General features: G+C 37.0%; 1 protein-coding gene across 1 annotated transcript; it reads right to left on the reverse strand.

Moving 5' to 3' along the window:
* Window positions 1-2503: 2503 nt before the first annotated feature.
* LOC140161903 (uncharacterized) lies at window positions 2504-18869 on the reverse strand. The gene is made up of 9 exons (XM_072185199.1): window positions 18813-18869; window positions 14877-15052; window positions 11882-11953; window positions 11230-11369; window positions 10753-10846; window positions 8002-8166; window positions 6841-6987; window positions 3708-3767; window positions 2504-3192 (listed from the first exon to the last, which is right to left on the reverse strand). The coding sequence occupies exons 1-9, from the start codon at window positions 18865-18867 to the stop codon at window positions 2872-2874; spliced, it is 1230 nt and encodes a 409-aa protein (XP_072041300.1). The 5' UTR covers window positions 18868-18869; the 3' UTR covers window positions 2504-2871.
* Window positions 18870-23089: the final 4220 nt, after the last annotated feature.

Genomic DNA, 23089 nt, shown 5'->3' on the forward strand with positions numbered 1-23089 from the left:
AACAACGGTTGGCTCCTGTAAAGGTATAGGAGGAGTTGTTGAAAGAAAAATCATAACAAATATTTTTAACCAACATCCACTTAATTTTTTTTTTCTGAATGACATGGCAATTTTGGTCCCGGATTTAACCCGGGTTAACCACCAATTGATTATAAAGCAGTCTATGGCGGATTGCAACATACGTTATTTCAGGTGCATGTTTGTTTCAATTTTGCGTGGCAATAAATCGAGTCCTGAGTTCCACTCTTTCATGCAATGGTAAAAACAGATTGTGATACAATTAAAACACTAAATTTTGAAGGCCAGACACCCTTCATATAAAGGCAGATTAAAATTCAGAAACTTTTTCCAATATTCTTAAGGGATCTGGAATGAGCGTTTTGACAGTATTTTTTGTGGGACATGGGAGCACATCAGACATATCGAATTGCATTCTGAATACGAAGAATATCTTTCTGATATCAAATAATTTTCTTTTTTGAAATTCACGATATAATACAAATTTTATGACAAATTATTAAAATTTGATATTTTTCACATTTCAGTCCTTGAAGTAAATTTTATAAATCTAATGACATATTCTTTAGTGTATGTAGCTGGGAGGATCAACTGAAAATTTTGACCTTTCATATTGAAGATATGGATTTTTTCCCCAAAAAGACCTAATTTTTTTTGTGTGTTTTGGGGAAAAATCCATATCTTCAATACGAAAGGTCAAAACTTTCAATTGATCGTCGGCTTTTCATCCCACCTATACACTTTAAGTATAAATCATCAGATTTATAAAATTTACTTCGAATACTGTTAAATATCAAAAATATCAATTTGTAATCATTTGCCATAAAATGTGTACTACATTGCGAATTTCAAAAAATCAAAATTATTTGATATCAGAAGGACATTCTTCGTATTCAGAATGCAATTCGATATATGTCTGATGTGCTCTAATGTCCCACAATAAATACTGTCCAAGCGTTCATACCCCACCCCTTAACAAGTGGTTAATATATATACGATAAAGGAAAAGTTCAATTTTCCGATACAATTAAAAAACTAAATTTTGAAGGTCAGACATCCTTCATATAAAGGCAGAGTAAAATTCAGTACATTTTTCCAATCTTCTTAACTAGTGGTCAATATATACAATAAAGGTAAAGTTCAATTTTCCGATACAATTAAAACACTTAATTTTGAAGGCCAGACACCCTTCATATAAAGGCAGATTAAAATTCAGATCATTTTTCCAATATTCTTAACTAGTGGTCAATATATACAATAAAGGAAAAGTTCAACTTTCCGATGCTATCATGCTAGTACCGTTGTATATACTCACTAAAACTGTTCAATTCATGCGCCCTTGTCCAAGTGTATTTGAATGGTAATTAAAGTGCACACATGGGTACAGGATTTTAGCATTAAACTGACATGGAAGTATATTTCAATTTACATAATTTGTAGCAATTCAAATATTTGTAACTACTGGTCAACTACTACTCTATCTGAAATTCAATACAGACAAAAATAAATTTTACTGCAGTGCTAGTACCCTGTAGAATTAGACCCCAAGAATGCGCAGTCCCGCTGCCATCTTGGTTTGACATGGGGCAAAAGTTGGGGGTATTTGGTTCCATGACGACAACGCACAGGAAAGATCAAAGTCAACTGTGCGTGTAGACACAGCTTTAAAACGCAATCGAAGACGCAAACTCTTGTTTGCCGTGTATTTATACCATGCACTGACGCAACTGACTTCGATATTTCCCGTGTGTTGTGGTCAAGGACCCAAATACCCCAAATTTTGCTCCATGACTTTTCCCACCATTTGGTGCTAGGATACGGGAGTGCGCCTTCTCGGGTCTAATTCTGTGGTTGCACCGTATACATACTAATCTTGTTCATGCTCCCTTGTCTAAGTGTCATGGAAGCAAATTACAATTGAAAAAATTCAGAGCAATTTTTAAAATGTTCTTATTATTGGTCAATATTCTGTCTAAAATACAATAAAGGAAAAGTTCACCAATGATGCCTGCACCATATTGTACAATTTACATACTATAATACTGTGCATTTTCCCTTGTCCAAGTGTACTTGAATCTAGGGTAGCATTAAGCATATGTCTGGATCCAGGGGTCTGGATCCCAAAATTGGCAAATAAGGTGGTCCAAGAATCAAGTTCAACACAACTGTTAAAAAATTTAGTGTTCAAATCACAGTGAACTGTCAAATCATGGGGTCCTGGACCCCTTTAACACTACCCCTGATTTGAATTCATGGTAAGTGCATGAAATTAAGGGTACAGGCCGCTTTTAACATAACTGACATCACTGCCTGTCATGGAAGCTATATACTCTTTGAACTCAGAAGTACAAAGTAACGTGACCTCTGAAAACAATATATTTATTTCAGAACAGTGTGTGTATATATGGCATAAAGTAACAGTTGCGCATTGCGCTACATGCCATTTCTTGGGGAGAGCCTCGACCTTGAGTCCAAATATGCTCGCATTATGGCGCATACACTGTTAGACGCAGCCTTAATTGCTCACCCATAAATTTCAACACATTTCACGCGAGAGGAGCAGACGCGTGGATGCAGTAAATTCACTCCCCAGAACGAGGCTCTCCCCGCAAATTTATGGCAGACCGTGCAAAGTGCAAATGGGTCCATAGCCTTATTATTACTAACAGAAATAAGGAATCCTGAAATGACCACCCAATACCTGATCATTGGGATTAGTAAGTTGTGATTAGCATCACAGCATGCATAGTATAAATGCATTTACTGAATCATCACATTGAAAATCACACAACTGAAAAGTGTTAAACATCAGTTTTCAGAGTTAGACATGGTTGGCCATACTCATAATGAGAACTACTCCACCGCCTTCACTGATGATGCGAATGTTCGCACCAACGGCTTAACTGCAGAGGCGTTAGACACTTCATACACAAATGCTGCAAAATATTCATAAAAGTTCATCAACACTGGTGGATAATCTAGTCCAAACACGAAGAATGACTTGAACAACTTGTCAAAAGATTCCACTACAGATGAGCCACCTGGCACTGGAATGTGATCTAGGCAGATCCAGAATTGGGTTGGTTTCATTGGAGGTCCTATGGTCACTATTAAGGGCTGTCGGTACCCCTTTTCCTTTATTTCTTCAATTGCCCCCTCCACATGTGTTCCTTCCTGCAAATCAAAACAAATATATATGTTATATACCTCTTATATGTCAAAATTGTACACCTCTCAATACCTTCTAAAAGTAATGAAATTGAAATTCCATTGATTTCAAAGTGGAATATTAATTATAACAATGTTGTACAGTACAGCTCAAAATATTGTTTTTCCCAATTAATAAGATCATAAAATGTAAAATTTCTATCCATTTAATTTTATGTAGGGATATAAACAAATGAATGTAGAATACTAGTAACTTACAAGGATGCTCTATGAAATGTTGCATCAACATTTAAAGATATCACTGCTTTAATATAACATTACCATACTAATTGTGACAAATATTAACGGATTGTATAACTATAAGTCAGTCCCCTGCAAATCTCAGGTGATCATATGAGGTGATTGAGTTAGCTGTCACAATTAAATATGGTCATAGAAAAATGGACCAGAGTCGTATCACTGGTACTGTGTAATTGTATTCTTCATGCCAAAAACAAAAAACAACATAATACTGTACTTACTGGTACATTGTAAAACAGGTATCTAACGGCATCAACCCTGCTGCACACAGTATCGACGTCCTATACGATAAATATAAATTTAATACTCCGTTGGTGAGCGACGGGCGAGTGGTAGTGAGCGACAGGCGAGTGGTATTTCACTGAACGCAAGAAAAGGAGTTCTATCTGATTGGCTAGCAATCGATCGCTTAGGTCGCTCAGTAGTCAACTACAAACTCATGGATTCAATTCGATTGAAATCGATTATTCTATTATTGACGAAGATAAAGAGCGTGATAGTGTGTCAATAATGTACATTGTATTGCACCTGGTTTTACCAGCATTCCTTTATAAAATAATTTTCTCAAAGAGTTGAATATTATCAAAAAATTTTACAGCGGATTTCAAATGTTTTACATCAAAATTGCAGTTAAACATATCCACAGCAAAATACCGGTCCTCACTAATTAGTACATTTAATTTCCAGTTAGTACATTTAAACGAAACCTGTGATTTACGTGACAACAAATAAAATTTTCTTACAATAGAAATATCATATGGGATACTGATATGGTAGGCCGCAACCGCCACAACGTGGAGCTGCTACGCGTAGCTGACTTTTTGTTCCGTGGAGCCAAATTGACCAATCATGTTAGAGTTTTTCATTACTCGGAGGTAAAACTGACCAATCAAGTACGACTTACTCATTACGTGAAGCGAATTTAGTCATTAAGAATTTGCCAGGCGAGCTTCACGTAGTTGCAAGATATCCTCGGTCACGATAGTTATGATTCAAAAAGTAATTTATGAAAAGTACGAACCGACTTATTATTAAGATGGACATGCACTCACAAGAAACTCATACAGTATTGTACACAACTATATAGCTAGGCAGAGTGGTGGTAAACCATGCACACAATTCTGCGATCTGCAGTGTATCGCCGGGAGCTGATTTGTACATCTTGTGGCGTGGCCTGCGGAATTCGACCTTCAGCAAACCAGTTCGGATTTACTTTATATACTAGTAGTAGGCCATACATACTGTAGTTACGGTACTGCCCGTTTTCCTATACACAATACTCAGTGCGCTCACCATTGCGCGTGACCTAGTGTATGTTAGAAGTATTATGCCATTGCCTATATGCGTCACTGTGTAAAAAATAACCAGTCAATATTTAAAGTATTCTCTGAAATTCTAGAAAATATAGTTTTGTAACATTTCCTAAATTTTAGCTAATTTAGGTGTTTGGAAATATTGGTACTTTTGTGTTTTAGGAAGGATATGTAAACGACAGATAACACCAAAACCAAAAAATATGAACAAATTATTTCTAAAACGTGTTAAGTCTGCAAACCATGCATTATGCTTCTCATTTTCAAGAACGCTGGGTAACAATAAGCGGACTATTGTCTCCTTTCGTAAACAAAAGCCCAGACAGTATTGTTACCTTGAGTTCGCTTTATAATCATTCACTCAACTGAAACTATAATACCAGCTCATTGTTCATTGCACAGGTAAAACAGACACAAGTGCAGTGTGTATTTAACCAGAGAAGATCTGATGTAACATAGTTGAGCTGTTTTCATTGAGTGTTATCTTGGTTTAATAGCTTTTAATGGGGTTTAAGTCCTTCAAAGGTCGTGGTGAATTCTACTGTAGACATGACTGCATCATGATTATTTTAAAGTCAACAACATTCAACAATATGATCACCGTGATAGTATGACAGTATCAGTACCGTGGGTGTCAGTGATCCTGGCCTGACACAGTAGACAAACAAACAAACACGCCACACACATGGCACATGCATGCAAGGTAACATTGACTATACACTAATCAAACAATGGTATTGATCCTGTACAACTGTTTGTGGTTTATTTACATTCGATTCATTTAAAATCCACATAAGTAGTAAACATTAATTAATGTTGGCAAGAGTTTTCTCTCTCTGGAACGATGATGCATCAACTGGCTCCAGCGTAATGAAAAGATCTAACATGATTGGTCAATTTAGCTCCATGAAGCGAAAAAGTAAGCTACTGGCGTAGCAGCTCCACGTTGTGGCGGTTACTGACCAGCCATATACTGATCATGCGAAAATCGTAAAACATAGAATAGAAACAGTGTGGCGGCTCTCAAAATCTCAAATTGTATGCATAGCCTGAGTCGCACGGCCTATCTCAAACAAAATCACCATGCGTAGTTGTTGAAAAACGTGAGGATTTATCGTACTACCACGGCAATTTTTAAGACGAAGATATAGGGATGATGATGGTGTGCTGCAGCTCTGTCCCTCTTTGGCCAACGGGCGATGAAGCAGATAAATGATGATGGTCAAGGCACAAAGATCTCCTGCAACATGAAGAAATCAAGACTTGCATCACATAAAATAGGTGCAATATTCAATGCCTTTCTTAAAATACATTCAGAAATGCAAGTAGAGTAACCTAGTGCCTGCAAGATTATGGAATTGTATACACTTGTAATTTTGTCTTTCTGTAAGCAATACCTATCAGACCAAATTGCACAAAATTTGTTCTAAAAGCTGGAAGAAACATTTTTTTAAATTAATTTTAATAATAATGTAATGAAGTCAGAGAATGTCAACTCATTTTAGGAACTGTGCAATAATTATGAGCTTTCCTGTTAAAGTTGCATAGGCTCTTTCTTACTTAAATATGCTACACATAAGACCGCTGATTTCGCGAGTAATTTTAACCCGAATCTCCCGCTTTTTGATGCAGGTGTTTAAAACAGGCCAAACTTGTGTATCTAAATCAGCAAAGCAAATTAAAAATATCATGAAACATGCCTTTAAATTGCTTGCCCTCTTGCTCTTTTGTTGGGAGAGTGGTTATTTCATCTAATTCTTTTCTTCAATCTGTTCTTACTCTATCCCTATTTCATATAGCTAGCATGCTTTTTATAGGCTATAGCTACCTGGCTTGGGCATTTGCTTGAGTCTGGTCCCTCCGACCAAGCGTGTTCCAAAGAGGGATTGGTCGGAGGACCAGACTCAAGCAAATGCCCAAGCCAGCTAGCTAAAGCAGTCAGTTTCCGTGCTGATGGGAGTTGGAAACTATCAATTATTTGCAACTTTTAAAATGGCAGACTGGAAAGGATATGGGAGCATGCAAATCACAAGAAACTTACTGTCAGCATCTTGAATCGCTCTACCAGCTGAGTCACATTCTCTTCTTTTCTTCCAACCTGCATGACCTTCTCCCTGAAGCTCGACCATTTCGAAATGAAAGTGTCAGCTGTCAAATCTCCATGCATCATCGAGAAATCAATTGCTATCTGAAAAATGATTGTTATTTTTCAATAATCCATGGTTAATATCTGTTATATTTAAAAAAAGTTTATATTTACAAAAAGCTGTGGCTTGTATTCAAAAGAAATCAATGCGTGGGATGTGAAGTTGTGAACATGCCCCTTTTTACTCAATTATACCCGTTTATTCAGGGGAATGATGAAACTGTTCCATGAATATAACAGTGACAGTCAAAATTGTATTTTGACAAAGCGTTTCAAAACATGTTGAAGCTTTTTAAAAACAGCATTTCAACACATTTTGGCATCACAGATTGCTGAGGATCTAGTTTACTTCATACTTCTAGGTGGACAGAGTGTGAATGATTATCAAGCTAAGTTTGTTCAAAAAGACAATTAGAAACAGTTCATATCAGGATACTTTAATTTTGTAGGTCGTGTAGTGGCACAGCTAGAATTAGAGTCATACTCTAGTACAAGTAAACAGTGCAATGCAGTAACTTAAACCATCTCTGAATCAATGAAAGAGCAATGTAGTACCATAATTCCTATTTAATTTGAGAGCAGTATCTGCAGGAGTATAGAGACAGATCATCATCACTGGCATGGGCAGGAAATATCCCATATTTAATATCAGAGGTCAAATGCAAAAAGGTGATAATTATGTGAAATTTACCATCACTTCAAAAACCATTTATATGTGCACTTTTGGTCAAAATTGCAGCTTGTCAATGGAAATTGAGAAAACACAGACATATATTACTTCTACATTGATTATTATTATGCAACCCATGTAATTTTGATTATAAATTTCCAGGGACAAAATCTAATTTTTAAAGTTTTCTTATTTTCATTTTGATTACAAAATCTGATTTTCTAATTTTTGATTCGTGTTGTTTTTTCTGTATGACCAAAGTATAAGTATATAATTTGCTCTTAAAGGTCAAATGCACATGAGGTTAATTACCCACCCAGCATCGTTATTTTCTGATCAGGTCAAATTGGTAAACGAACATTGAATGTATACAATAAATATCTTACCAAGGCATCAACATCTTGCACTCTTGGGAAGACATCAAGAACATCAGTAACAGAATGGTCTAAATTAGCAATAAAAGCCCTTCTGTAATGGAATGTTTCCTTGAAATATGTAATATGTTTCTTCATAGTCGTAGGATTTGGTGGCGAAAACTTCATCCAGTCAATCTGTAACAAGAAATAAAGTTTGAATCAGTAGTGTACGATTTGACCTCAAATTATGAGGGAACTATTTGATTGACATTTTTTATTTTGCATGTATAGATACAGGACAATTTTTATTTTGCATGTATAGATACAAACACCCTAGCTTCCACATAGAGAATTTTGAATATTATTACACGCAGAATGCAAAAAAATGAAAATAGCAAGTTGCCTGCCTGACACAGATATGGGAAACCTTTTTAAGACCATTGAAATTAAATACTCGCCCCTCTCTTGCAACATCCGAAGATCCCTATGGACAACAAGGCAAAACTAATCAACTCCATATTTTTGCCAACTCTGACATATCAGTGCCAAACATGGTCCTATCTGAGGATAGCTGCCAACAAGACAAAGAGAGACCAGATAAGAAATGAGGTGATCAGGGAAACTGTAGGAGCAACACCAGTCCTCGACCACATCAAACAACAATTGTGGTTTTGGTCACCATGGTTGGAAATAGGGCGGTCCTTGGGTCAAATACCTGTGAAAGTTAGTGCGGACCCTTAACTTTTCAATAGTACATGTCGGGAGTAGAGTATGGGTCAGTGTGTCCCGTAAAATTTGAACGCATGCACATGCAGAATTGCTTGTTCTTGTTTGTAGCAGAGATGCAAGTGCTAACTGTTAAACAACCTGAAATGCCTTGAAAATACTTGACAGTTGCCTATACTTTTATACGTGAAAAAGCTCATCAAAAAACCTGAATGCAGGCTAAAACCTGAAGACTGGCATCTCTGTTGTACACCAATATTTAATACATAAAATTATTTATGGACCCTTGGAATTTTTTGCTTATTTCCACCACTCTATTGGTCACCTTATGCGCATGTCCCCAGACCAGCCAGCCCTTCTAGCCTACAACACCAGATACTCCGGCACCAGGGCCACCCACGCAGAAATTTTTATGTCAAATATATATCAAAAGTATATCACAAATATCTAGAAGACGCTGGTTAGACTCTGTGGCTGATAATCTGCAAACCCATGGCATGACACTAGCCCAAGCCTCTTAACAAGCCATTGACAGATGCCTGTATCTGCCCGCAACGCCCCCAAACAGAAGCGGACAAATAGAGTAAAGTAAACATAAAATATATGAGACAAAATCAACCAAAAAATGCAATGTACCTTTTCTTGCATGTCCTGAATGTCAATTTCAGCTTCTTCTGCATCTGTTGCCATATCTTCTGCAGGAACTCTTATGTGAGGATTTGTAGTTTCTTTCTTCTTCTTCTTCAACCTCTCACCACTTGCAGTGCGTACATTCTTCAAACGGCTCTGAATAAACCCAGTTCCATTATGTTCTGAATAGAAATGTTCCTGTAACAAACAGTATCAAATCAATTTAGATATTGAGACTGAATGCATAACTTAATGCAGGTGTCACTTTGATTAGATCCACCCTCTCAAGCAATTATCACCTTTTCTCTAATGCTTTCAAAATCAGAATCAACTGAGATTTTGGAACAAGGAACTCGCATGAAGTAACTAGTTTCGATCTGCATATATAATTTTGAGTGTCAACTGTTCTAAAGCTTACTATCGTCATAAAATAAGCCGCTTTTACATATTCCAAATGTTACACACACATTTAATCAAATAGTCGCACATCGAAAAGGCAACACCACTAACATAAAAAAATTGCATGATGACTCAAACTGATGCACACAGAAACATGCCTAGGTTTCCTTGACTATTTTGCATCTCTCACGCTCATGGAACAATCAACCATATCATATCAGGACTATTAACTATGCTAGCTCTGTCTATAATAATTGGGGTTTCCATGGCATCATCATTCATAAATCACAATGACTATTTAAACCACCTTTACCATGTAGAGCTAGGTCACGTTAACATGAAAATTTGCTAGGTCAGAATATCAGTGTGACATGTGGGCCCAAAAGTTTTTATTCTGCCTGAGAAATTCAAGCATCAAACTGACACCTGCATACAGCAAAATTAATGCTAATTAACTTTAATGTATCTCTTAAATAATAAGCATATAAATGGATTCAAAAGTACCCTCCCCCCACACACACACCCCTACTTTTACATTGATTTCTCATTTTGTGCAAATAATAGTCAGAAGAAACTTGCGCAGGTCATCAGGAACCTCTGAATTCCACCATATTGTGGAGTAGTGTGAACCCCATCTTGGACTCAAATTATATTCAGAAATTTAGAAGTCATTGTACCCTCTACTCACTGCTTGTTGAAATGAGAACTGGCTCCATCTTGAAAGAGTGACTTTAACAACTTGCAACTCAAAGCAGTGATTCAAATACTAGTAATTGGTTTTAAATTCTCATTGCCAAAAATTGTTTCAATTGTATAATAATCATGAATTAAAAACTGCCTGAGTACTAATGAGACCTGTTGTCATACTTACATATGCCTCAAAATTTGACAACCTTTACAGAATTAATTACACTACAGTTCATGTGTCGTAAATTCCGTAAAGGTTGTTGAATTCTGAAGAAATTATGTTATTACATGTACATGTTTTACAAACACTGTCATCATGTTGCATGTAAAATCACTTACATGTCCTGCCATCATCGGCGTAGTGTCTTTGGTAGATGGCCATGTGTTGACAATGTTCTTGGCCAACAGGGTCTTCTGTTCTGAAGGTGGCCACCTGAATTAATTAATGAAATAAAACAAGATTTTTACTCTATACAGGACTTAATAATAGTTAATATCACTGACCATGAGTCATAATAATCCACTGTTTCCTGAGATTTTCTGCTTAATCTATCACAGGTCTTAATATCGAGTGCAATAGCTTTTGAGTATGATCAATGCTGAGATATCAGCATCACAAAATGGTCCTTCACCTTCAGGGGTCTCTTTCCATATCAAGGTACTTTATTCTGTAAATAGGTGGTAACACAGATGAACCCAATTTTTAAATCCAATTGACATAAAGATAAAGAACTTGTTATAATAATTATACACTGTACCAGTCTTTTAATTACCAACAGTCGATCATCAACCTCACAGACAGAACATGATACTTACAGGCCATATTTTTCCACAAGACAAGCAACAGCAATCTTAACGAGCATTATTCTTTGCTTTGATGACAGTGTCTGGCCATTATCAAGGTGTTTACACAGCACTTTGCCTTCAAATGTGTTGCTCAGTGCTTCTCTAAGATCCTGTGAATAAACAAAATAAAACTTGGTATTGCCCTTTTCTGATCAACCCTCTGATTACACCCTCTTTTCATTTCTAGCTCATTTGAAATTCACACATGAAACAATTACATACCGTACTGGATTCAAACTCGGGACCCCTGGAACTCAATTCACTTGAACTCATATGGCATGCCATGCTGCTGAGTGCTGACACTGCCATGGCAGTGATTCCGTACATTTGGATGCCCTTAGTTGATCTGCAGCAGTATAAGATATCTGCCAATGCATTGACAATTAAAGTGCCAGAATATCACTATGTTTGAGTTTCTCTCGGATCCGAAAGAAAAGATTACTAATGTAGCCTATGGGGAAACATAATACAGTACACATAATCATGCATAACTTGGCAATACAAAGTTCAAATTGACTGAAATTTTGGAAATGAGGGTTTCATGGGTATGTCTACTGAAACATGTTATTGAAAGTGGGGGCACTGAATATCCCTTTAAGTGTTGATGGAGGAAACCACTTACTATATTACTTTTCCTCTTGGCATCTGGAAGAGATGGACCATCACCTGCAGCATCTTCATAGGCCAATGCAACCTGTGTGGCATAAGATGAGTACAAACAGACATTTGGAAATCGTATGCATGGCAAAATCAGTGGAACCCCTTTAACACAAAATGTGTGGGGCCATCACACAGTTTAATTTTTGGAATGTAAAATCAGGATTTTGTGTTATCCATCACTTATTGCACACTATCTCAGTTCCAGGGACTTGAAAACCAATTTTGTGTTATCAGTTTTTTTGTCTTTTAACAGATTTTGTGTTAATGAGTTTCCAATGGGACATTATGTCATTTAGCATCAATTTAGATGAAGTGATATACTAGTAGTACCAAGAGTTGAACAGGTCCTTAATATCTGACCACCCCTCCCCACCCAGAGTTGAGGAAAGGGACTTCTAATTCATAAATACCTGTTAACCAGACTAGATATTACATTACAGTGGAGCAGCATGCAATAATAAATTTATAAATAAATAAAATAAATTTGGATAATACTAAATAAGGCCTAATAAAAATAATATTTTGTTTCCAATCACCATACTGATTACTGACTGTAATGAAAACCTGCCAACTGTAAAATTTTCATTGTGACAAAAATCTATAATAAATTACTGAAACTGGCAAATTGTTGAGGCTAAAAACTTTTACGGTTTACATTATTTTGAAAAACAGACTTTTGCGATGCGAAGAATAAAGTTTAACGATGTGCAACAAGTTAAACTCAATTTGCCCTTGCCGTGAAAGTGGCGATTCCATTTGTTTACCGGGTCAGAGGTCATGTTGTCATGCCAGCGTTGTGGTGATTGACCGGGAACCAATGAGAGTCGTCGCATGTCGCGAGTTTGGGACATGATCCTGGTGATCAAATCATTGTTGGTTTGCACTCATACCAGACAACATCTAAAAAATTTTCCCACCCACCGCTCCCATTGGGGGCAATTGGGCAGAATTGCATGATAAATCGTAAGCATGTATAGTATAAAAATTATGTCAATTAACAATAGCTAAATTTATTTATTTTAGGTACAGTAAGTTCTGCAAGATAGTGCCTGAAAAGGCAAAGCACTCAACTGGCAGCAAGAAGGGTTAAAGGAAAATTATAAATAATAAAAGTATGTTAATTGTATATACGTGAAAATAGAATGTAGGAAAAGGAGAGCTTTTGTTGATCATCAAAATTATTTATTTAAAACTTCCGTTCTAGCAAGAGTATAAGAGAGTGCCTACATCGTCAAAAGATGCATATATATATTGTTTGATTAAGCAATAGTTCCAATTAGTAGATTGATGCTACAATTGTTCCCTTTCTTGTATAGCATGGGAAGAGCAAGATCACATATCAGCAAATATATTCTGCATATTTAAATTATGTATTTATTAATTGCAGTTGTTCATCATCGTCGGAGCTGTTGTACAGGTGTCATTTAACACCAGCGTATTGTGCAGGTTTTCTTTTAGAAAAGGCAAAAAGTCGCACAAGCAAAAAAGAATGGGTTTTGAATTCTCTTTTCTTGAATTATAATAATACTCATGTCGTGTAATAACATATTTTATCCTTTGTAACTTCAGGTGACCACCTGTTGAGTCTTGGGACACACGCCTGGGAGCATTTGACTTGTATACACCAGTACCCTATTGATTGTTGAAATTCCAGCCATTATATTTTGCTTTAAGGATCCCAGGGTTCAGGGTCAAAACACTCGGAATTCAGTCTTAGGGTGGGGGCACGCCCTAGGGCAAGTGTGGATCACGTGTTGGTTAGCCATGATTTTTCTAGGTCCAACACCGAGAATTTATGCCAGGGTGGGGGCACACCCTCGCGCAATTATGATCACGTGGGGTTTTATGGAAAAAATTATTGCGGTAGCGGCCACTGCTATAAACAGGAGTCAGTCGCTGGTCACTGACATCTCAATTTTCCTGACCTTCATATACATGGCTTTTACGGCTGAGATCATAGGGACTTGGTGTTGGTCTGAAAACAAAAGTCAATAAATGGTTGTCTTGTTTGATTGCCAACGAGATTGCAATTTTTGCGTCTTTGTGTTTCTTCAGTTTCTCGGTCTTAGGGTAACAAGGTAGTGCGCACTCCAATAAAATGTCGAATTTTGTTTTTGTTTACGTTAAGGTGGTCAAGTAAAGTTAATTAGTTTCAAATGCACTGAAAGGGCCTTCAATAAGGTTGCAGTATTTTGACAGGTCAATTTTTTTGTCTCATACTCCGGTTACTGCATCAACTACTACATCACACAGTAGAAACTCATTAACATGTATTGTTTATTCAACTAATTTGTCAACATTAGCATGTATTCAGTGTTCAAAGGGTCACTGTTTTTTATGGAGAATCTATTGTCAAAAGTATAGAGTTGTTAATTATTGAATTTTTAGTTCAAGTGTTTGATGCTTTTGTGTTGAAGGACAAATTAATCAGGGTTGCCAAACCTGTGGTTTGGTAGCCCAAATGGGTGACCATTGAAGATTTTCCCTGAGACTTTCGACAATTTCCTGTACCATATTGATTGTTCTGAGACTGCACTTCAAATTGCGCTGCATCAGATGAAATTGCACCACAACTTTCAAAATGGGGAAAAAAATAACTCAAACATTGAAATTGCACCTGACCTTCTTCAAAATAGCTCAAAATCTCACTAATCACATTAAATAGAACATTATAAGTTACATAAAATATCAGTACTGCAAAAGACAGTGACCGAGAAAGATGTGACCATGAAAGACAGGTGACTTCTAGTATAATAAATGCTCTACCCACCATTTACATGTATGTGCTTCAATTCCTAACATAATGAATCTAAAAATTGAAAATTAAAAAAATTGATGAGAATTGATGATGTAATTGTATCCACATATTATATTGATCTGTATTGATCCTTGTTTTTCAGCATCATGATATTACCAGAAACCAAAAATGATTTTGTTAGACCTAGTAAAATACTTACTGGAACATCACAGGGCCCCTGCTGTTGTTCAGAAGGCTCATGATTTTGTCCAATTGACTTCAATTTCTGTATGGCTAGTACCAATTTCCTCCTTTTTCCAAAAGATATGATCCCTAGCTTCTCAAAGTCACTCTCTGTCATAGATGCCAAAACTTCAAGGTCGTCTACATCATTTTCTATCAGAAAAAGACAAATAATGCCAAAGGCAGATATAAGGCATAAAAATCAAATAGGAATAGATATCAATTTTATCTGCAATTAGGTTTTAAAGTCCAACCCTCTCCGACTCCGTGTGATAGTCTTTACTATCATAGTGCTCTGCCGTAGTGCGCCTGCACCAAGCCGAGCGCTGACTGTTGGACTCGCCGATTTAATTATGGGGTGGACCCCAAAATGTGAAGTATATCACGGCAAAACATGGCGTTATGTTGATGAAAAAATGTATTTCCTGCCTTAAATAGTATTTTAGCAACAGAATTTATGCATGAGTGATATAAAACAAATATTAACTGTCTTAAATTCGTGTAATGGTCGAAATATAATCACAAGGTGAAAGATATATTGTTCCATTCCACTCGCCGTTCGGCTCGTGGAATGGAACAATCCATCTTTCACCTCTTGATTATATTTCACCATCACACTCATAGACAGTTAATATTTGTATACTAGCCAACAGTAAGTTGTCCTAGCCATGATAGATCAGCTAGCTAGTCAGTCAGTAACATTGGTGCGTCAGTGCGTGCTTTATACGCAGCTTCAAATTACAAGCATTCACACAATTAAGCCTGCCCTACGCTTTCGCAGCGATCAAAGATGTCGCACAACCAACTGGTTCAACGATTTAGTCCTGGTGAAAAAAATATTGCAGGGGATCGATGTTGCAAGATGATATGGAGCAAGCTTAAAAGAGGAAAGAAAACAGGCCTATAGTTTTAGTTTAGTTTGGTTTTAGTTTTTATTCGGATATCACTTAAACCATATACAGCGATACCTGAGATAAGGGGACGGGATAAAGTGTAGGCCTAGGCCTAAAATAAGGGAAGGAATATTATAGGCCTACTCTACTCAGGAAATGATTATCAAAAAACATGCAGAAAGCACGAAGAGAAAAAGAAAGTAGGCCTAGGCTTATATGAACATTATAAAGTGATGAGCTAAGGAGATGGGAGAAAATAATGCAATATATAAGAAATTAAGACAAGAAGTAAAAATCAAAGAAACATATTTGCAGGACGAGTGATATGGTAGATAAATGTGACACGATCAACGGGAATGAGTCGGATGTCGCTAATATTGATTTTGAGATATTGGCAAAGAAAGTGTTAAAAATTCTTTTGTTTTATATTATTTTCTGCCATTGATAAATTGACGTAACTTCACAAAGAAAAGCCGTATCAACATAGGGTTTTCAGTTTCTGAACTCTCTAAATGTCCTCTTTAGAAACAAATATAAAACTCATTTTTCGACCAGAATTCGAGCATGTGACTCATTCACCTTGAATTGATGATGATCATGTCACAAATTAGAAGAAGAAAAATGGAATGACGAAGGAAACTTAGTCTATATTCACAAAATGGGAAAAAACAATGAGAAAAAGGTAAGCCTATCACAAACAGAGAACAATGGAAAATTAAATAAAACATCCAGCAAAGAATGTTTAAAAACAATCTTCAACAATCACTAGTAGGCCCATTAGGGCCTATACCGTATTTATTATAGTCTGCCAGTGACTATGTACCTTTCTATTGATCGCTCCCGTTTACTCTAGCGGGCATCCGGATAGTAAGAAATATTTACCTAGTAGAAGTGGAAATGATCATTTCATTCCTTGCAATAAGGGAGTGTTCATAAATACTTTGGTGGGGGGGGGGGGTGGAAAAGTTGGAACCTCGGACGTCAAAAAAATTTTGATCCCCCCCAAAAAAGGGTGGATTTTTTTTTCCCCCCTTTTTATGGTCTAAAATTTTTTTGATCCCCCTTCATGTTCTAAAAAAGAAACCAAAAATATACATCATTATTAACAGTGACATGGTACAAATGCGCGTGAAGCGTGCACAAATTTTTGCCATATTGAAGCTAAATTGGTGAAATATAGTACAAAACTGGAATTAATTTGCGCGAAGCGCAAAAAATTGGCACTTTTCAGTTCAAAATGACCAAATTGGGGTTAATTTTGGTTAGAAACCCATCTACAGGCGTCAACATTGGGGGATGATTGTATGGACCATCCCCCTATCAAAATATTGGGGGGGACCCCCAGGATCTACGCCTATGGTCATTAACTCATTAGCTAAAACTTACCGTTTGGAGTTATTTCTCATTGGAGTCATAGTGTTACACCCAAATTGTAAATTGCGCACATTTTATTTATTTGTAGCTTGAGATTTATACACAAATGAACACTTTAATGCGCGCGGAGCGTGCACAAATTTTGGAATGTACGTATGCCTTCTCGTACATTTTACCCCGGAATTTTACCCTCTATTTTTTGATCCCCCCTATTAAGGACTGAATTTTTTTTATCCCCCTTTTTAGGACCCAAATTTTTTTGAGCCCCCATATTTTCCAACCCCCCCACCAAAGTATTTATGAACACTCCCTAAGAATAGATGTAGATGCTGCCGTGTTTCAAAACAGCCGAAGTTAGGTCAGTAAATTGGGCGATCCTGACTTTTAGACCACCGAGCTAAAGGTACAAATTGCAAATTTATCATTATTTTTAAAATTTAAACTTTCGCAACAAAGTTAAACATGTTTTCAACTGTGCATACATAACTTTTATTCCATCAAACAAGCTTCTTTTTTTTTTATAGCTATTTTTGATATAAAAGAGCTAGTAACAAAACCGGTGATGTCAGCTCGAAGTTTTCGCCTAGCGATTGATGTACGCTTCGTTTTGACGGTAATTTAAGCTAGCGTGCGGTATCATGCATTTTCAAGCGTTTGACATCGTTTTATTGCGTGCCTTAATTCTGCATTTATTCAAGATAACGAATTTCTCAAAATATGTGATGTATTTTACCCGTAATTTCCTCATTACTCAAAGCCCTGCCCTCTTTCACAATATCTTAGCTTCTTGGATATCATCGGAAGCGTAGATTAGTAATATTAGGTAGGACCGTAGGTCATTGTAATTTGTATTTTAAAAGACTTTTTTTAAAGTATTATTCAGATTTCCTTTTACAAATTAAGCGTGCTGCTAGTGCTAGCCGTCCAGCGCGTATTATTTTACACGGTCTAATGCACACGCTTGACGTCGCCAAGCGACGTATACGATGGTTAATTTGTAAAGGAAATCTGAATAATACTAGATTATTTTTACGATGAAAACATGGTTTTTTTAAGCTTCTTAAAAAATTGACTTTAGCTTGTTAAAAAAATGGGTAAAAATCGTTTTTAGCTTGTTGGATATTTTTGCTTAATAGTTTAAAGCTTGACTCCTTAGATGAAACTTTTAGTTTAAGCTTGTTAGACTATTAAACCTTGATGAAATAGTAATATTTGAGCCCTATATCATGATCATGATGATATAGCGCGGGTGGTCTAAAACATGAAAACTAAGTCAGGATCGCAATGCCAATGATCGCCGTAATTAATTGAGTGGCCTAAATTCGCCCTAAATCACTCTTTTACAATCTTCTCTTTTTCAAACATGTGGTCAAAATTGTGCTATACATGCTATACAACAAAAACAAATTCATCTTACGTTACGTTACATTAGTTTTGACCCACACAGACAGCTGCAAATGCGGGTGCACATGCTACAGGCCACCCACATCATGACATGCAATGCATGCACTGCTTAACGCAGTGAATCCGACCCGATCCGACCGAAATCCGAACAGAAAAAACACAAATTCTAGTAAAATTCGACAAGTTATCACCGTGAAAATTGTTCACGATGTTCTAGGATGCATACTAAACTAAATTCATACCTTTTAATATGTCACGGATACTGGCATCGCCATTCTCAGCTAAGAATTTCTCCATGGTCTTCGGGCGTACTTCTCTTCATGCACAGCACAAATCGAAAAGAAAAGATGGCGTCGAGAAGAATCAGATTGGATCACGTGTACGTATCATGACAATCTGATTGGTGCGAAGTTTGAATCCTTTAAAAGATTTAAATGGTTTCAGCGGTTTTGGAGAAAAATTTATCGAAGCCCTTGAAAAATAAGTCTTTAAGACTTAATTTATTCTAAGTCTCAACTAAGATTTAAATTTTAAGTCTTTCTCATTTAGAGTGTAGTTGGCAATGTAGAAACCAGTTATAGGGTTAAAAGTATCCGATTTTTAAGATGTGTCTAGTTTTACGTTATCCTGTATGACCAAGTCAATTATGTAACATAAAGTCAATAAGTCAAATTGCTTCAAAGGCTTTTACTGAAAATTAGTTATTATGAAAGCTATTTAATTTTACTTACAAAAAATGTTCTTGATTCTTGAAGTTTAAATTGGAAAAAAATGTCTCATCTCACAATATTGTATTGATTAAGATCAAAAAGTAAACTGACTTTTCTTCACAAGTGTTCTGCATAAGAGTTTGAGGAAAAAGGGGACCTTTCTGCCCTTTGTGTGCTTGGCAGTGGATTCATCAATTTTTCATGTTTCAAAATTGGATTATTTATGAAGTGCATGATATAATAATGCTCACCGATACAGTTGTGCTCATAGTCGAAGATAATTGTATCTCTTCTGTATAGTCGCCTTGTCGCTTGGTTTGTCCCACTGAACAATTTATGACTTTTATGAACGACCCTGTTTCAACTGATGAACTAGCCAAGCTTCTCCACAATGCCACACCCCGGTACCCCAGGTCAACATAAAAAGTGGTAACCATGTGTGTTCTTCCTTTTTTCAAAACCCCCCTTTTCACTGATTTTTCATTGATTTTACCCCCTTTTTGCCAAATCACTGACAAAATCAGGGTAAAAATACCCCTTTTCAAGGTTTTCAATGAGAAGATTTCCAGACACCCCTTTTCAATGACTCCAAATATTTTAATATATTAAGTACAAAATGTGCAAGTATGAACATTACTTTGTGTCTGTTGTACTCCCAGATGATCCTGTGTTATTAACTGGGGTAATTACAATGCCTGTATACTGATTTTAATTGAAAATGAAAAAAGAGGAACAATCCCTCGAAGTTTTGTGTACAGAGGTTCCTTTAAAGTATTGTGGTACCCAAGTTTTGACACAAGACCTCAGGCTGCACAACACTATGGGTTGGATACTCAGATCAGATATATCTTAAACACATACAGAAACAGACAGTGTTCGAAATATGCCTCAAAAAGTTATAGGCCAGCCGGGCTTGACCTTAAAAAGTTACCGGCCAGCCGGGCCAGCAACTAGATGCCAGTCAGAAAAGTTACGGCCAGGCCAAAAGTTACAGGCCAATGGCGGCTGACCGCCCTATTTGAACGCTGGAAACAGATAGTAGAAATTCAAATGTACAATTTTGTGGTATCAGTCCAGGTTCCCATCCAGGTTATCCCAGTTCAGACACCTCTGGGAAGAGAAACAACGATACAAGATAAAACTTACATGCATCAGAATTCGAACAGAATTAAAAACCAAGGAAAAATATCACTCGGTCGGTCGTAGAATTCGCTCCAATCACTGCCAATGTTTCCGCAATGTTTTCAATTCACCACATGGAAAAGTGTATACGGCAGCCAAAAGCGGTTACATCTGACACCATCGATGTTGGCGTCGCTCATTCAGCTCTCTTCAAAGCGTGCGGGAGCATACGTGCAACACCCACTAGACAACTATATCGGAAACCGCCGTGCCAATAGTAAAAAGCTGCCTTCTGGCGCTCTCGCTGTGACGATTGAGGCGGAATCAATGAAATGCCAGAGGATGGAGGCTGAAGACTCGGGCTGAAGACATCGATCGAACGAACCTGTGAAATACCCTTTTTTTTTTAAATTTCATGGAGACAATGCTCAGAATACCCCTTTTTTCGCGATTTAGCGGTCCGCGATTTCAGTCAACAAAATACCCCTTTTCCGCGAAATTTAGAACACACATGGTTACCACTTTTTATAGTTGACCTGGGGTACCGGGTGCCACACGGACCTTTCCAGTTGAGTCAGCTATCGTGATATCTCTAACTGGTACATCTGGCTCCATCCGTACTGTCGCTGTCCTTGGAGCATTATCCTGCAAAGAAACAAATTTTAATAATAGTACACACTGCTTAACTGTATAATTACGGTATGTGGATTTCTCATGAAATATGCACTTCCAACAAAAAAGTCTCACAGAGGGTCAACATTCAAAATAATGTCAGATTTACAAACTCAATGGGCTTAATTATAATTGTCATCCTGGCCACTTGATTTAATACAATACTACTGCCTAAATTGGAACCTTTGCATACAGTGCTTGGAATGCAGTCAAGCTTTACAAGGCACTGTGCAGCCAACCTAAACATATTCAGACAAGATAATAATTTGAATTTAAATTTGGTACAGAGTATTTTCTTACCCTTAAGAGCATTTTTAGACTGGGTAGAAGACAGTCTGCTTGACATGACGGCATTTCTGCCTCACAAAATAAAACGCAGGATGTGCAAGTATAAAACATAGCAGATACTTCTATTAAATGTGAAATTTCAGATCAAACAACTTCCATGCTTAAAGGCTGCATATATAGCAGATACTTCCTTTAGCTATCATACAGCATTGACCGTCTGCTTATATCTTGAGGAAGTAGTTTGCATGTAATCTGAAATGCATATACTGTGTTTTTACTTTGTGGGGCAGATTTGACGTTTGATGCACCCTAACAAAGTTTACAGCGAGACTGACAGTACCAACTTGATTAACAGCCGAGTCTTACGTCAACAAGTGTCCCTTCAACACTAACATGAGATTTAATTGGTGATTTCTTTGCTTCGTTGATGGATTTTGTTGGAGCATCCGGCAGATTAAGTAACGTACACCAATGCGTCATGGTCGAACATTGAGAAGTCTTCGGTAATGAATCCCGCTGGAACAACTCGACCCGGTACCCCAGGTCAACATAAAAAGTGGTAACCATGTGTGTTCTAAATTTCGCGGAAAAAGGGTATTTTGTTGACTGAAATCGCGGACCGCGAAATCGCGAAAAAGGGGGGTATTCTGAGCATTGTCTCCATGAAATTTAAAAAAAAAAAAGGGTATTTCACAGGTTCGTTCGATCGATGTCTTCAGCCCGAGTCTTCAGCCTCCATCCTCTGGCATTTCATTGATTCCGCCCTCAATCGTCACAGCGAGAGCGTCAGAAGGCAGCTTTTTACTATTGGCACGGCGGTTTCCCGATATAGTTGTCTAGTGGGTGTTACGTATGCTCCCGCACGTTTTGAAGAGAGCTGAATGAGCGACGCGAACATCGATGGTGTCAGATGTAACCGTTTTGGCTGCCGTATACACTTTTCCATGTGGTGAATTGAAAACATTGCGGGAAACATTGGCAGTGATTGGAGCGAATTCTCGACCGACCGAAAGTGATATTTTTCCTTGGTTTTTAATTCTGTTCAATTCTGATGCATGTAAGTTTTATTTTGTATCGTTGTTTCTCTTCCCCTGTTGCACTTGAAGTTTGGCGTGCGCCGGTTCGTTCGTGAAGTAAATAAATCAAAGTAAGCTCTGTACACAAAACTTCGAGGGATTGTTCCTCTTTGGTTCATTTTCAATTAAAATCAGTATACAGGCATTGTAATTACCCCAGTTAATAACACAGGATCATCTGGGAGTACAACAGACACAAAGTAATGTTCATACTTGCACATTTTGTACTTAATATATTAAAATATTTGGAGTCATTGAAAAGGGGTGTCTGGAAATCTTCTCATTGAAAACCTTGAAAAAGGGGTATTTTTTACCCTGATTTTGTCAGTGATTTGGCAAAAAAGGGGGTAAAATCAATGAAAAATCAGTGAAAAGGGGGTTTGAAAAAGGAAGAACACACATGGTTACCACTTTTTATGTTGACCTGGGGTACCGGGCAACTCGACTGATCCGAGTGATGACAATTGTTTTATCCTCTCTTACTATGTAGTTCTTGAGGATTACTTGTTTATTTCATTTCATTTTCATTTCATTTCATTTTATTAGAAAAAGCATCGTGGCCCTAAGGCCAAATTGAGCAATTTTTACAATCATTAAAAGACATCAAAATATTACAAAATTACAAATACAAAATATATAAACAACAAATTT

Source organism: Amphiura filiformis, chromosome 10 (assembly GCF_039555335.1).
Source record: "Amphiura filiformis chromosome 10, Afil_fr2py, whole genome shotgun sequence".
Taxonomy (NCBI): Eukaryota; Metazoa; Echinodermata; class Ophiuroidea; order Amphilepidida; family Amphiuridae; genus Amphiura; species Amphiura filiformis.

Bases quoted from the DNA above. Each gene is read 5' to 3' on its own strand.
- LOC140161903 (XM_072185199.1), bottom strand. From the start codon at position 18,867: ATGGAGAAATTCTTAGCTGAGAATGGCGATGCCAGTATCCGTGACATA. The intron at 11,954-14,876 runs GTAAGTATTTTA...TATGCCACACAG, and splicing joins AGGGGCCCTGTGATGTTCCA to GTTGCATTGGCCTATGAAGA. The intron at 3,193-3,707 runs GTAAGTACAGTA...TTTGATTTGCAG, and splicing joins ACCTGTTTTACAATGTACCA to GAAGGAACACATGTGGAGGG.